Consider the following 16,989-nt stretch of genomic DNA (forward strand, 5'->3'; position numbering starts at 1 on the left):
GTTCCTTTTTAGGAACCCCTAAAAAGAACGGACTGCAATTCAAGAATATGAAAGCTAAAATATTTTCAAGGTTACCAAAACAATATGTAAGAAATAAATTCACACATGTTAGTATTTCCAACAAAATGAATTCACGATTGGGAAGAGATAATGATAATTCTATTCACGTATGATAATTTTTGTTGGCCAATTATAGATTAGTGTTATTGAACTATCTATTATATGTATCATTAATATGAGTAAAATAAAAATTTTAAGGTTTATGTGATTATAATATGAAACTCTGATCATGCTTTTTCAATCTCTGATTGCATGGGGTTTCATCCTAATCTAAAACAAGTGAAAGAGGATGTTATTCCCCACTACCATTGGACCAGAGTCCACCCGAGTTTTCTGGGGCCTATATCAACTTTGAAAAGCATCCTCAAAAATTACTGTTACCAACATTTGCAATGCTCTCCTCTGCCTCCCCCTTCTTTTCTGAGATGTCCCTTTTGTTGGTTAACCTCACTGTCTTCCTTCTGCTTCTGTAAGAGAACAGAACACCTGGCCTTTCTCTATTCACAGATATTCCTCTGAAAACTAAACCAAAAAGGAACAGAAAGAAGGTATTAAGGCTCTATTGCCTGTTTTACTTTTTAACAGCTCTCTGCTGGCTTCTCTGTTAAGTCAGGTACCACTGCTCAGGTGAGAAGTGCCTTCACCAGTCAAAATCGATAGAGAAATGTACAACAGAAGAGGGTTTTCAAACTGGGTTCCCTGAAGTCCTTGAGGAACACGAGGTGATCCTTCAGAGGCCCCGGGGGACAGAGGGCTCTAGGTACATGTGTGATGAGAACAGAGCTGAGGGGCTTCAGGTAGAGGCAGGTCTGCTTTTATATTGGATCCACGTAAGGGTTTGTGGGGATGAGAAGTTCTACAGACACAAAGAAGTTGGAACGTCACAGTATAAAGAATTGAAGCCCTTCCTGGAAGTTTGGAACAGAACTGTCTCTCCACTCTAAAGCAAGGGTAATATATTTCACCAACATCCGGTATTATTGTGTGAAGGAATTATAAAATGAGCTTGCAAAATGAGGGGCAGCAAGGAAAGTGGCATGTAAAAGGATGACAATATGACAATGGTTTTGATGATGGAAATGTGTGTGGGCTGTGATTCCATCTGACTGTGTCCTCCTGAATGCCTGAGGCTGAGGCTGGCCATTCTTACAGAGGGACTCGGGCTGTCAAACTGGGTCAGGCGTGTACCAAAGCGGAAAGATATGAGGATGAGAACCTGGTAGACGAGGAACAACTGCCATCAAGTATTTGCTTTGCTTTAAAAATCAACTCCTTCCCCCTCTTTTACAATGATGTTCTCTTAATGCCTCCCTGCTGACTGGACCCTTTGAGACTCACACTGTATGCATTAAAAATCATCAGATAATACGAGGAGCTGTACTTCTCATATTGCATGTTTCCTTTTTTATGACGTTACGGATATTCGACTCTTATCTCATCTTCTAAACTCTAAATAAGTTCTTGAAAACCAGGATCTAGTTTCATTCATCTCTGTACCCCTGCCCGAGAATACCTAACACAATACCTTGCTTACAGAGTAAGCACTCAATGAATATTTTTGAATGAAAGGTTCCCTGTCCTATTACCTAGAAATTGGTTTGCTGCTCAATATAGCACTTTACTTCCCATCAAAACAGACATGTGTGGATTGAAAACTGCTCTTAATCCAAATAGGGTTTAATTCTCTTTTCTGTTCTTTCCTTTCTGTCTAGGACAACCAAATAAAATCCCAGACAGGTAGGCTCGGCTTTCTGGGGGTGCAGGGAAATATATGGACAAAAACCCTTGGTTATGCCAATTTTCCCTTCACCTGGGTCATCAGAGCGTTGCAGGGAAAATTTACAAAACAGTATGTCAAATGGGCTCCCTAGTGTGCTGACTACCCATCCACTCAGGTTTTCCCCACTCCCTGCTCCAGTAATGTTCAACTATTATAAAAACCGAGACAGCCAGGAAATTGTCTGGTGGCTAATGTGTCATCCTTCCAGGTCTTTCTTTCCACCTGACACTTGTTCTGATATGGGTCTGCTATGAAGGATGACAGCCGTAAAATTCACTGACCACTGTACAGCAGGCCCTGTGCTGAGCCCCTTCTGCCCATTATCTCATTTAAACAGCAAAACTGCCTTATAAGGCAGGACTATTACCACTTCCATTTGACATGTGATCAGACCACGCTCGCCTCGGCAAGGCAGAGTCACTTGACCAAGGACTCTGGGCATCTGGCGGCACAGTGGGACTTACCTAGGAAGCACTGAGTTAGGTGGCCTGGATTTTGCAGGGGATGCGACTTTAGGTTCTGGCGCAGAGCTCCCTGAAGACCCTGGCAGAGAGTCCTGCGCCGGCCCGCACTGGTTTGGAAGTACTTCCCTTGTAGGAGTCAGGAGATGCTCTTTATCTTTAACTTCTTTTTCCCGGGACTTGGCTTTGTGTTCTGCCAGAAGAAGGTCAAACTGCTTTTTCCGGCCCGGGACTGCCCTCCGATGGCTAAGTGAATGTGTCTAAGGAGAAGAGAGATGAAAAGCACAGCCTCTTTGATCAGCACATAAACCTGCTTCCCCAGGCCCTTCGTTTCAGAAACAACAATTCATGGGAATTTAGAGGTGCTTGAAAAGTCAACTTCAAGGCAACAGCTCCCGTTCTGTGGCTGGGAAGAGGCAGAGACCACACAAACGCAACCATGCCCTACTCTCCTGGCGTTAAGAAGCCAAAGCTGCCTCCAAAAAATGGCCCACGATGACGAGCTTCAGCGCAGAACCCAGTAACACCTCTCTGACGAAAGGCCAGCGTGAGGGAGTGCTCGGGTTAATCCAGGTGCAGGTGGGAGGCCCGCTGTGGCCCAGACACACAGAGCCACCACGCACAGAGGGCCACCGCATCCATCCCAAGAAGCACTCGCAATTCAGGAGGAAATATGCGGCTGGGGGCTACCCAATGGCGGCCGCCTTGGCTCAGCTGTCCCCTTGGCCACCCCGGTGTGGCCAGATCAGGGGCGCGGCAGACCGTTCTCCGGTCTGCGGCCGCCTTTCAGGGCGCCGCCGCCGCCGCCGCCGCCGCTCCTGCATACATTAAAACGTAGCAGGGTTTAGAACCGCCTGTGAGTGCCTATAAATACAATTTACTGTCTGGCCTCACAAGTAACAGGGGAAGCCTTTTTTTTTTCCCCCTTCTTAAAAAGCCAGCCAGCTTGAGGCAGGCACTCTGCTACCATGGAAGAGAAGAAAGCATTTCCCTTACAAAGAACAGCTGGGGGTCATGTCGAGGTTCCACACCCTGCCGTGTGCAGAGAGTGGCATGCAAACATTTCGACAAAGGCCCCAGCGAGAGCAGGAAGTATTTTTTATGGAAAGAGAAATACCTTGCAGGTGAGGGATCTTGTGCAAGGTTTCTTTGTCTCGGGATCCAATACTCCACAGTGTTTATTTGGGTCAAATTCTCTCTCTGGTTTAAGAAACAAACAAAAAATATAAGAAAAAAGGAGACTAAATAGGATTTGGCATTAAGACTACATTAAAAAAAATGCACATTTGCACCAACAAGTGAGATATTGTTAGGCAATCTGTTTCTTTCCCCCCCCCCAACCAACTGCTAAAATGCTTCAAGAACCGCTCAGGGGAAAACGGTGCACCCCTCTGAACCCCAAGTTCCCAAGTCCACCTTCGGTAGGATGTGGAATGCAGCACAAGGCACAGGAAATGGGGTGGGGCGGGCATGGGGGGAAGGAGCCATGCTGCTCTCACACTTCATTTCACTTGAAATGGTTCTCTAGGTACTTGGCCCTTTGGGCATAGCTGGCTGCAGACCAGGGAGAGCCACCTGAGGTCCAAAGACCACTTCTTCCTGGGCGGCTCCCAGAGTACATCACACTCCCCACCCCGCACCCGGCCTTCCTGCTAGACTTAGACATTTGAGTGACAAGTCAGTGTGACCTGCCTCTCTCCTGCTTTGCAGTGCTTAGCACAAGGCTTTCCAGACAGCCTCGCTGACCAGAAAAACTGTTTACCTGATTCAGGAACATTTTGGCAGCGTCATAGGCAGGGGCAGGGGCAAAGCCTGGGTGTGTGCCTCATGTGGGTCTGAACTAGAAGGTACACAGAGGGCAGAGCCTGCTAGTGTCCCAGTTTCAGCTGGCTCTGCCCCCTGCACCTTGGGGCCTGCTGCTCCAAATGGGGAGGGGCCAGGGCAAGCCAGACCCTTGGGGTGGCTGCAGGGAGGCCAGGCTTCCTCCAGCATCTGCCTTCCCACCGCACTGTTGGTGCATCACGTGCAGTTTCCTTCTAAGGAACTTGCTCCTTTCAGGCCCATGTTGGATCCTCTGTCCCCTTTGGATTACAAAATGCTCTCCTCTCCAGGAAAATGAGGGGACGTAAGGCAATCTCTTAAGGACCCTTTAGGCTTTAAAGTTCCACCCCTCATGTGGCCTGTGTTGTTTCTGGAAGGCACCCAGCAAACACCTGCCTCCAGCAGAACAGAAATGACACAGTTCTTCTGGGCATTCAGGGAGAATGTTGGTGGGGAGGTGAAAGGTGTGTATAAATTTGGTCGTGTCCTTTAGAGCTTTGAATAGCTGCACACTAAAAAGAGGTTACCTAGCCTGAAAAACTGTCTGAAATTGGTGGAGTACACAGAGTGTAATAAATCAATACGTTCTGTTTAAAAAAGAAGGTTTGGGAGTCATGGGGTGGTTGCAATGGTAGTAATGATCACGTGAGCAACAAACCCATTCTTACATCCAAGACAGATTCCCTGGTTGGCTATCAAATGCCTCCCACCCCTTTTTTCTCCTTTGTCTTCTTCTTCCTCGTTTTAAAGCTTCACTTTTAAAACAGAAAATGGCTAGACCTAGAGATGCCTGTTTCCTATGAATGCCTGGGTGCCAGGCCCAGACTGTCCTTTGTCAGACCCATGCCCAGATCCAGCACTCAGGTTGGCCTGGAACTGAGCAGGTTGTTTGGTTAGGAGGAGGAGCTGGCTGCCACATGTGAAAGCGAGAAAAAACAAGCAAAAGACCCAACAAGACAAAACAATCAACAAAACGCAAAACCAACAAACAGCAAAAAATTTCCCAAACAAGTTCAGATTGGGGAGCAGGCTGGAAGCCCTGGTCCTGCTTCTGCCGTGACAAGAAATCACGGCCTCTGGACATCGTGCCCAGTCAGGCAAATTGTGTTTTCCAGGGACGCTGCCACCCACCTCTGCAGCGTGAAACTAAGCTTCCCATTGAGGAGGACAGCCAGGATTTGGGGGCTTCCGTCCACACAGTGAAGCCCCACAACACTCAAAGAGAGCAGCAGGCCCTACCTTTCTCTCTTAATAGCGGGGGAACAGTACATGGAGAGATTTTCAAGGTATCGTAACTATATAATTTCAGGGTTTTGGGACTGAGGTACTTTTAAGAGTAATTTTTAAAAAAGTTACAGATGTAAGATAGAAAAACTGAAATACAGATAAACATGAAGTAGAAAATAAAAACAACCCACAATTTTGGGGGTGCTTAAAAAAGTATGCTCATAACAGAAGATATAGTTTCTTTCTCACATGGTGGCTTTGACAATATTTTATTTTCCTCTGGTCAACATTAGATAAATGCCCACTGTGTGTGAATAAGTCGTGAAGCTTATTCTGGTCTTTTGGAAAAAGCAGAATTGCTAGATTTAGTTTTATAACAAATCCAAAGCAAACATCACCCACATGGAGGCCCCTATTGCTTTAAAGTCTGGCCACCTGTACCTTTCCAGGTTCCCCAAGTGCCTGCTCCGATAACCAAGGAATACACCCGAGAGACCCCCCAACACCTCTTCTGCTGTGCTAGAGCGAGTGTGCCTGAATAGAAATTCCAACTGGTTATGTGGGAAAGGCGGTTGTAGCCCCAGGCCACAGAATCAATCTGGAGACCAAGTAGGCCAAAGGAGAGAGGTTGTGTCTTTCCGTGGGGCAGTCACTGAGAGGACTGTCCCAAGCCTGACTTGAGCTACCGTGGGATGTCACTGTGGGTTATCCAACTTCATGGTAGTGAGGCCTCTGCAAAACCGAGGGGCAGCTTGGCCTGTCAGACTAGTAACAAGGCCCTCAGCATCCATGGACTGTTGCGGTTGGTGCAGAGCAGCCTGCTTCCTGGGCCACTAGGGTAACTCCTGCTAAGTTCTAAGCCGAGTGAGAGCCTCATCTGGCCAGGGAATAAGAGAACCAGCTCTCGCTTACATGTGCAGGTGGGGGTCCTGCTTGTAGGTAAACTCCATGTCTGCCTTAAAATGAAACAGACCTGCTTAATTGTAAGAACACATCACTCCTTGGTTATGGACATGACTCAGTTTCAATCTCATCATGAGCCAGAGTCGAAGGACACAGACACGTACCTGAAAGTCTCCTGTAAGGCTTGTTGTTGTTTTTGGTGCCATTTTGGTGTTTCTTGTCTATTGTGGTGGACAAAATTCCTTTGCCATTTAAGATCTTCTCTGGGGAAGGTGGCACTGACTTGGACATCAAGACCGGCTTAATTAAGGGTGGGGTGGAGACGGCCGAGGACGAGGTGGAGCAGGCGGTGACCGCAGCAGTGGTTGTAGAGTTCATTTTGACATTGGCACCATCTGCCTTCACTAGGTTAGGGATTTTTTCTAAACTGACTACAGGAACCGGAACGCTGAAAAACAAATGAACAAACATACACCATTGCCTTTTTTGATACATCTGGTCCGCTGAGAAGCTATCCCCGCTTATCATTATCAGAATACTTCCTTATCACTTATTTATACTCCTAGAAGCGAGCAGCATGATTCCAGTTTTGATGGGAGGGAGAGTCATGCCTCAGAAAGTACCGACAGGGGGTGCGAGGCTGGCACGGTGCCAGGGATGGCATCAGAGCTGAGTGATTACCTCCTGTGCTCATTGTCCCCATAGATCCTGCAGCTCCCCCTTCTCCGTCCCTATACTTCGGCTGTCTCCAAGATAGCACCTTGGGAAGAACAAGGTGCCTGCTGTGAAGCTCAGGAAGAGATGCTGCTTGTCCCCGGACGACGGTGTGCCACCGTGCCACTTGCTGAATCATTCCCCTTCCCCCTGCTGCTCGGCTGGTCTCCCACCCGGAGATCGGGCCTGACATCTGCTTAGCTCAGGAGTGCTGACAGGCTTATGCCACACAGAGGCATGGCTGCAGGCCAACGTGGCACGCTGCATGCTGTTGGAGGACTCCTGGATCACTCTCATATCCTGGGGATGGGCTCAAATTGAGTGAGCCGCCATGTAACATTATCTAATATTCCATTTTAGGCAGCTAGTTATGTAAATAGGCAATTCTCAAGGCTGGCAGGTGAGAGGATGAATTTTAAGAAGACAGAGCACAAAGGTTTATGTTTGCTCTTCAGAATCTGTAACCTTAGCCCCACTTCCTGCTATTTCTCCTGTAATGGATATGGAGTTGATTTCTGTGCATTTAATGCTGGAGGACCCTATGTCTGGGAGACTGTAAAGGATTCTGTCTCCGGTTTTAAATGATGAGATAAGATGAATGAGCTTTGCTTTAGTTCCTGAACTAAATTTCCCTTCCTCCTTGCAGGAGGGCAGAATGCTAACACTTCAGTTCCCCCAATTATCTCCGAGCCAACGTAGACGATTTGAATGCCAAATGATCTAGAATACGGCTTATACATGCCTGCAGACAATGTCAGGCATGAAAGAGGCTGATTTTGGCAGGGGAGGGATCTTATTTGTCCACATGGCTGGGTGGCTCTCTAAGATTCATTCACAGATCATTTCTTTGATCCATTTGTTCACGAAATTATTTCAGAAAACCTCCAGCCCCTGCCTCCTCTCTGACTTTGAAACAGGATCACAGATGTTATTTATAGATCTCTGCCAGCAAGAAGGGCACTCCGCGGTGGGGCAGATTGTCACCGGGCTTCACCAACTTCACTGTGTGACCACGGGCTTTCCTGGCCTGGGGAAGGGTGGTGTGGGGCTTCAAGTACCATGGCGGGGGGTGAGGGTGGTGGGGGGACTGGGTTTTAGTGATACACCGAGTCACTGACCACTCCGCCCTTGATCAGAGCGCCCCAGTCACTGAGGCATTGCTGCACTGTGGCTACTTTCTCTTTCATGGCAATTCTCACAGCACTCATATATTGCTGAAGAACAGCTCAAGAAGCCCTTGAAAAGTCAGCACACTAGAAGCGGTAGCGTTATTACCTGGTGAAATTAGTGCTGCATTCCTGGTTTTGTCCCAAATGGCAAAAAATACAAAACCATGGAATACGGAATTCTTCTAGAATCATTTCTTCACTCAATTTTAAAGGACACAGATGATAGAAATCAGAGTTTTGAAAAGATATTTTGTACACCCAGGTTTCATAGCAGCATTATTCACAAAAGCCCAAAGGTAGAAGGAACCCAAGTGTCCACTGACGGAGAACGAGTAAACAAAATGACAGCCCATACAATGGAATGTTAGCCAGCTTTTAAAGAAGGAAATTCGGACACATGGATGGATGCTGAAGACATTATGCTAAGTGAAATAAGCCAGTCAAAAAAGACAAATACTGTTTGATTCCACTTATATGAGGTACCCGGTGTGGTCAAGTTCATAGAGACAGAAAGTGGCACGGTGGTTGCCAGGGGTCAGGGAGAGTAGGGGGTTGTTTACTGGGAATAGAGCTGCATCTTGCAGTTCTGCAGGTGAAAAGAGTTATGGAGACTGGATGCAGAACACTGTCAATGTGCTTCACCCTGCTGAACTGTACATTAAAAATTAAGATACTCCATTTTGTGGGTATTTTACCAAAGTTAAAAAAATTTTTAAAATGTACAAACTAAAAATCATCCCCACAAATTACAAAGCTCATACAACTTAAATGATACTTCAATATCTTGACTTTAAAAATACATAAGAGCCTGCTTAAAGAGCTCTTGTTGCCTTATTTGTCACCCTTGTTCTGATCTGTTGACTTCTATTTCTTTAGAAAACAAAGTTAAATTTCAAATGTCGATGTGAATGCATGGACTGTTAACGAGGTGAGAAGGTTCTCTAACACCTGAGCAGGCTTCCTGATACACTTCTTCATGAAGTTAGGACCTTCAAGTTCCAGCCCTAGCTCTCGCCCATGAGCCGCTGTGAGGACAGGGAAGACCTCCAGTTTCTGTGAGAACTGCCCTAGGCACATGTTGAGTACTCACGAGCTCAGCGGACAAAGATATGATGTTAGGATAGAACAATCCAGAATAATTGTACAAGCTGAAATACATTTAAAAACTGAACCAGATGGTCCTGAAATGCTCATAGTACAGCCTGTTTCTCCCCTACACCGTCTCCTCCAGGCAGCCATGACAGCAGGACAGCATGACAGCACAGGTGCCCTAGGGCTGGCCATCGGGAACAGCAACAGTTGACTCATCTTGTTGGTGATGCCTCTTCCCAATCGTGTTCAGTAACTCAGCTTGAGCCAGGCCAGCTAATTTGTACCTGATCTTCTAATCTGGGATTTTCTCCAATACATCATGAGTGTGGCCCAACATACCCTCTCCTGCCAATGCTTCCAGAACTCCAGTGGGACTTCAATCCTAGTGCCCCCAGGCAGGATGTGGAACTGAAGCCCGTCAGAAACAGGAAGGAAAGGCTGACGTGCAGTTCTCTCGGGTTGAATTTTATTGGATTGGAATGGGAAGTGTTAGGGGGAAAAAATCAGATCAAGAATGTTTCAAAGGCTTCCAAAGACCAGGAGAGTCAGCAGAGAGAAGAGCCACCGAGTAAACACTCCAGATGCCAGATCAGTAGGCCACATGCTGGCAGTGGGAGAAGGGAGATTGAGCTGTGGGTGGGACAGTGAGGGTGTCCATTAGCTAACGGAGAAGGCTATGGATAGAGTGAAGGAGGAGAGCTGGGGGCCGCCCCTGATCATTTTTCTTTGGTGTCCCTTCTTTCCCCCAAAGGTTTTGGGCTTCCCCTCTAAGGCTACCTGCCTTTGGCCTGAGTTGAGAAGGTACTTCTGCTGGGAGTTAAGAGAAGAAAGGGAAGCAGGCAGATCAATAACAGTGGGAAGGGTCAAACACCCCCCCAGAGGATATAAGAGAGAGAGAAGTGAGACTCATCCCCATGTGACCTTGCACCCTCCTTCCCCAGTATGTATGTTAGCCATCAGTCCATCTGAGTACTCAGCGTCCTTTCTTCACTATTACTGGAAACAGCTCCAAGATCCTAAACTGATGAACAGTGGAGGAAAGGACTGCAAGATGGTGCCACACGATGTGGAAAACCAATCCCAGAGGTTCGATCTTTTTCAGCAAAGAGCTCTGGCTGACATAGCAAGCTGTTCCTGCCTCACTGACATCCAGATCACTGCATGCGTCTGTGCTCCAGGGAGTGAGGGAGTGTGGCTGTCTGGAAGCCATCATCTCGGAACTGTCTTCTGCTTTCTCCCGTTGTCCCTTTTCTCACTCCCCTCACTTCCTCTGCATCACCTTTCCCAGCTAGGACAGTGTCCCAGCCGTGGGCAGGTGAGGACCGCTTCCAGATGGCAGTGGATCCTGAATAACAGGTTTAATTTCTTTTTGTTTTCCGATTGGAAAGAAGCCAAAAGATCCTGACCCCTGCTTTCTCAGTTCAGGCATCTCCCCCCTTTTCTGTATCTAATCACAGTAACTTAAGACACCTCATGTGTGGTTAGGGTCTGAGAGGGGTGGACAGTTGGCAATACCTGGATGACTAAGCAATTTATTATTGTTTGCTTAGGCAACAAACAAGCCGGGTGTTACCCTCAAGGTCAGCCAAAGCCCCTCAAGTTCCTTCCCTTTCAGTCTTAAGGGATGCACTTACACAGTTCCTGAAGTCTCACTATTAGTTGCATTTATCAACTCACTATTGTCCTTTCTTTGAGGAGCAGTGTTTGAAAGGGATAGATGAGTTCCCCTCTTCCCCTGCTGCTTTCATAATGCCTGTTTTGTTCGCTTGGGATGATCTCTTTCAGGGAGCCAGGCTGCAGCCTGTTCCCCTGCTGTGTCTAATACACTGGGAGTAGTTATCTCCTTGTTATCTCTGTACCTCTGTCTCAGGCCCCCGGAAGGGATCCCACAGCCCAGAGAGAACAAGTCTCCCTCATCCTCCTTGTTATGTGGGGGCGATGTCCACCTTGCTTCTTTTGTGTTGCTTTGGCCGCCCATGTCTTCTTCCTGTGTTCTTGGCCTGCCTGCATTTATCTTTCTGGACCAAGGTTTTAAGAAAAATGGTTCTCCTGGCACCATTCCCTCCCCTGCCCAGTGATGTCTGCAAAAGAGCAGAGGTGGAGAATCTTACGGTGCCACCAATTGTCATGGGGCCAGCTGCTCTCCTGCCAGCTACACTTTCCTGGCGATCATCATTTATTCTTTTATCATCGACAGATAAGCCTTAAGAGAATGGTTCAGAAAATCTTGAGGCCTGCCGAAATCATTGCCAGCCCTGTTCCACTTAGCAGTGCAGGGCAAAGACAGCTTTGACAGGCAGGAGCCTGAAGACATATGGTGTTTGTGCTGTGGGTTACGTGGCTGATGGAAGTTCTCAGCTGTCTGGTTTCTTTCCACCAATCCCTTTGACAAAGGCCCATGTGCAGAATTTTGAGGATCTCTGAGTCACTGGCAGATCCTTAAAAGGGCCATCTCATCTGGCCTCTTGCCTTCTAAGCAGTGATAGTGTTAAGGCAGCCCAAGTGAAAAGGATTTACCCTATTTTGAAAGACTCCCAGAGAAGGAATTCTATTTGGGTCTCGTGGATGCATTTTGGTCTCGGGGCTGCTTATCGGGACATTGTTTACATCAAATTTAAATTCTTCAAGTTGAAGAAATACTTGGGACATTCTTAAATGCTGGGAGTCAGGCAATTAAGAATCAGCCTAAATAGTGGAGCTATAAGGTTCTGCTATGATGCCACAATACACCAGGCACTACGTAAATCCTGATGAATGAGTAAATGGTATTTTTTTTTTAACCTGGAAAAATATTGGGAAAACTTTCAGAAAGCCGATTTATAAACACCTTAAGCAAACAGAAAGCAGGGTGACCAACCACAGAGCACAGTCAATAAGAAAACCTGCCAGATTTAATCTAATATTATTCTGTGACTGAGTGTCAGGCCTGGTGGTCAGAGAAGAAGCACCGTGTATAATCTCTGCTGGCCTTTGCATAGCTTTGGATTCCCTTGCACATAACATACCCTCACTGGGAAAATGTGGTCAGGCCACACTGCTATTGGGGGTGAGTGGCCCTGGCAGCTGAGGCAAAAGAAAGATTGGTTAGCAGGGTCTCGTGCCAGCCCAGAGTGGTACCCAGCAGAGTTCCCAGGGGCCCATCACTGGCCAAGAACGTCTTCATCAGTGACTTGGATGATGGGCCAAGACCGCGTCCCTCAATCGGGGGAAGAGACGATTAGCTGCTGAGAAGAATGATGGGGGACTTTCCCTTAAGCCAGTTAGGAGTGGGGAGGGGGAATTTACAAGCTGACTTTGATGAATTGTATATGTGGCCAGAAGCAAGTAAACAAAGTCAGGGGGGACAAGCAGGGCCGGCTTGTGGGTCTTGCCTTGTCACTGTTCTGGCAGATTCATAGAATGTGGAGGGTGTTGCAAGATAGTCTGGGACAATGGTTAGGAAGACAGGCTTTGAAAGCAGACAAACCTAGATCCGAATCCTGCCTTTTTTACTGCTAGATGCATTATGGTGGGAAAGCACCTGACTTCCTGGTTTCAGGGCCTTGCGAGCCCATGAGGACTTCTCTGGGAATTAGAAAAACGGTGGCAGGCCGAGCGGATGGGGGCTGGGTTCCGTTCTTCCTTGCCTCCTTGGCAGACACTCTTGTACAGTGCAAAACCCACACAGGCAGACGGAGCTGCCCTGCCTGGCTTCTCTCAGGACTTTACTACGCTGCGCCTCTGGCTCCTTACCGATAAAGATCATAATAGATATTCAAAGTGATCAAAGGAGGTACGTAACACACATAAAATGCTTAGCACAGTGCTGGGCACAGAGTTGGCCTTTGATAAATAGGAGTTAGAATGAAAAGGAGAGTGGATCCCCTTTTGCCACTGACCCCAATGCTTCTGGGGTGTACATCTGGGGTGTACGTCATCGCCATCATTAGAAATGTCTGTCCTCTTAGCTTTTGTGGTCCCACAATGGGGGAAGGGGTAGATGAAGCAGCAGATGTGTGGGAGCAGATAGCCTTCCACATTCACTGGGAGTGGGGAACCATTTCTGGGGGGTGCAGTGAAGAAGAAACACAGAACTAGGTAGGAAGCCTTCCCAGACTCGATGACCCCTTTCTAGAAGCCTTCAGCCCTACTTCCCAATCCCATTGGCTCCTCAACCCCTCGTCTTCTAGGCACTGCCAAAGCCTGGCTAGTGGGTCAAGCTCCCACATGGATAACACATTCTGGAGGAAGAACGAGCAGAAACTCCAGCCTCCTGTGTGTAAACATGTTGTCTGCTGCAAGCCTGAGTACGTCAGGCAATGGGGGCCCTGCTCTTAGACATCTTCTGGGGAACTAAGTGCATGTGCTCCTATCAGGCTGCCCCAGACTTCCTGGGAGCGGGAGCCCCAGCACCAGCCTCTGTTAGAATCTCCGGCACTTCTGTTAATGGGGGCTTCCCAAGGCACGGAGCTCAGAAGATGGTCTCCATCCCACTGGGAGACCAACTGGCACTATGTGCCCCAACATTCCTGGGGAGTCATAATAGCCCACGATGGTGGGGAAATCAGCAAGCCAGAGTAGAGAGGAAGATAAAGAGGGAGAAACAGCGTCCTGGCCCAGTAAATGGTGCTGGATAGGCTGTCTCCGGAGTGCGCTTGGGACCAGCTTGCCTCCAGTGACGCGGCCTTGGGCAGTCATTCCAGGAGGCAGTTAAGACAACCCTAGACCAAGCCAACTGCACCTGCCCAGTGCCTTTTCTTCCAAAAGTGAGAAGTAAAGGTCTTATAATTAAAAACCCAGTGAAATTCACAGCAGTGCATAAATGGTATCAGGACCTTTAGGGGGAGGATGAGACGGTGGAGTCCTGGAAACAAGTGGATTCTGGGGAGAACGCTGGTGCGGAGAGAGACAGAGCCCCGAGCAAGAGACAGGAGCAGCAGGCAGGAGCGCTCCCGTCTGCAGCCACCAGAGGTCACTGGTTCCCACTGTTAGAGCTGCACGCCGCCGCTCTGCTCTCTCTTTGGGCCTGTCCCTCACCTTCCAGAGCCAGCGTAGCCAAGAGATTTATTGTCTCCCTAAGCCCTGGAGCCAACACCGACCTAGTGGGAGAGAGGAGAACTCCTCATAGAACATCCTCCATCCTGCCAGGGAAGGCCGGGGGCTGGGACCCAGGCTCGGGTACTCAGCCTTCGCTTTCAGGAAACTGCTCTGAGCACACTAGGGATGAGATGGCACAGCATCCCTGGCTACCGTCAGTCCCCAGCCTCTGCTCCCTAGCTTCCTTTGCAGAGGAGCAGCCCCAGGGAGCACCTTCCCTCTCACTGGCCTGGGAGGCCCGGTGTCACTGCTCTTTCCTTCTCTGTATAGGAATCCAGGACTGGGAAGACAGCCCATTGCCCAAACCTGCTCTATTCCAAACACTAAGCACACTGTTTAAATCTTCAAAAGTGTAGTCTTCACATGGACCTATAGCAAACTCAGGAAATTCTTTGTCTCAAATTAAATACACGTTGTATTTGTGTATGTGTGTGTGTGTGTGTGTGTGTGTGTGTGTGTGTGTTTTCCACGACCCATCAGCTCCAAGTAAAGTAGTTGTTTCAATCTAGTTGTGGAGGGCGCAGCTCCCAGTGGCCCATGCGGGGATCGAACTGGCAACCTTGTTGTTAAGAGCACCGCACTCTAACCAACTGAGCTAATTGGCTACCCCTACATGTTGTATTTTTTAAAAACTCTGTTAATCACATCACCGTCCAGTTAGAGACCGTGGTTCTTCCCGACATCTGGTCACTCAGTCTACCTGCTAAAAGAGGCTCCTACTTGCAGCATCAGCTCAGGCCTGCCATCATCGCTTGCCTGAATCTTGATGAAAATCCTCCTCACAGTCTTCCTGTCCTGGCCCCTCTGTGCTTGAATCCGCCTCCACTCAGCCATCAATGCAAACTTGACCTTGCTACTCGCAGCTTAAAGGGCTCTGCGGGCTCCCCACTGCCCAGAGAACCGAGTCCAACTTCCTAGCTTGGTTTATCCACAGCTCCCGCCAGGGCACCTTCTCCCAGCCTCGTGCGACTCCCACAGCCCTTTGAACACCCAGAGGTCTGCCTGATGCCTGGCCTTTACATGGCCGGACAGCTCCTTCTGCTCCTGTGCCCTTCTCCCCTCGCTGGGCGAACACCCCCCACCCCCACCCCATCTGTCCAGATCCGGTGAGACGTCTTCTTCTCTTGGAATGCCGGCTGTTCCTTCCTAAGTGTTTCTGCTGCACGTATCACATCAAATGGCCAAGTTTTTGCTCTATGTCTGTGTGGCCTGACCAGACAGACCTAAGGACAGGCATCTGGGCCAAGTGCATACATCGCTCCGACATTATCCCAGTGACATATACATTGTCTGGCACTTAGGAAAGGCTTTAAATGTTTGATGAATGAATTCATGTTCTCAGTGAAAATTAAGTCACGTAACACAATAAAAACCAAACCAGCTCTCCACCAGAACAAATGCTTTAGTTAAGGACAGCTGTCTCTCTTCCTGGTAGAAGAGCCAGAGTGAGAGCCCGCAGAGCCCTTTAAGCTGCGAGTAGCAAAGTCAAGTTTGCACGGCAAAAGTGGGGGGGGGGGGGTGGCCTTCTGACATCCCTAACCTTTACTCTTCTCATCCTACCTGACACTGACACACTGAGCACCTGCCCAGGGATGCACAGTGGGCTGTGCACTCACATGAAAGATGGGATTCCATCCTCACCCCCAGTTTATAGATGAGGAACCTGAGGCTTACAAAGGTTACCCCAGGGCATTCATTCATCAAAGTGAAAGGCAGACATGGGGTTTGACTTCAGGCAGCTCTAAGGGCTTGTTCTTTACCACAGCATGGAAACGAGAAGACCAGGGATCAAGGCCCAGCTCCACCACTGACCAGTCACCTCGTCAGCTTGGGCCTCCATTTCCTCATCACATGACCAAGTAGACTTGAGGCTCAAAAGGGATTGGGGCCATGAAAGCATCTAAAAATTACAAGGGGTGGGGCAGCCGGATGGCTCAGTTGGTTAGAGCGCGAGCTCTCAACAACAAGGTTGCCGGTTCAATTCCCACATGGGATGGTGGGCTGTGCCCCCTGCAACTAAAGATTGAAAACGGCAACTGTACTTGGAGCTGAGTTGCGTCCTCCACAGCTAGATTGAAGGACAACGACTTGGAACTAATGGGCCTTGGAGAAACACACTGTTCCCCAATAAAATTTAAAAAAAAAAAAGAGAGAGAAAATACTTTTAAAAAATAAATAAAATAAATAAAAATTACAAGGGGCTATGTAAATATAAAGGACCGTGGTTCCTGATCTTTGTGGCTCATACTTCCTCTTTCCATCACTCCATTTTCCCTTGCTGTCCTAGCCTATCGTTTCCGTCCCCAGACTCTAGTCACTACTCCTAAGCACTTGTGTGACTTGGCAAGGTCAGCGTAAACCCAAGGAGCTGTCCATTGTCCTTACCTGATCATCTGAAAACACAGTGAGGATGCAGCACTTACATGTTTCAGTTCCTGATGCCTTCCTGTCCTGAAAGGGACTGTCCCTGTCCCCCCACCCCGACCCCGTGTCCTGGGGGTGCTTGAATATTGTGGCCTGTCTACTTCCCATCCTCTTACCCACCTGCCCTGTATACTCCTTCCTTCTGCTCATCAGAGTAACCTCTACCCTCCTTTTGTCCACCCACCTTTCCTGTCTCATCCTCTGCCCCACTCCTTTTCTCCTTACCCCCAAACCTGAATCACTTAGGGGCAAAAACTAGCCT

The 16,989-nt window shown here is 48.3% G+C and overlaps 1 protein-coding gene across 16 annotated transcripts in view; it reads right to left on the bottom strand.

Moving 5' to 3' along the window:
• ATXN7L1 (ataxin 7 like 1) overlaps window positions 1-16,989 on the bottom strand; it is a 216,685-nt gene that overhangs the window by 20,544 nt on the left and 179,152 nt on the right. For all 16 annotated transcript variants that reach the window (XR_002138484.3, XM_074340583.2, XM_074340584.2 and 13 more), the window contains 3 exons: window positions 6,417-6,700; window positions 3,419-3,501; window positions 2,305-2,561 (listed from right to left, as the gene is read on the bottom strand). Coding sequence is in view for 15 of the 16 variants with exons in the window: in XM_074340583.2 (XP_074196684.2) it covers window positions 2,305-2,561; window positions 3,419-3,501; window positions 6,417-6,700 (624 nt within the window). In the remaining variant the exon portion in view is untranslated. The remainder of the gene's footprint in view (window positions 1-2,304; window positions 2,562-3,418; window positions 3,502-6,416; window positions 6,701-16,989) is intronic.

This window comes from Rhinolophus sinicus, chromosome 4 (assembly GCF_057876585.1).
Source record: "Rhinolophus sinicus isolate RSI-liver-muscle chromosome 4, RSI-T2T, whole genome shotgun sequence".
NCBI lineage: Eukaryota > Metazoa > Chordata > Mammalia > Chiroptera > Rhinolophidae > Rhinolophus > Rhinolophus sinicus.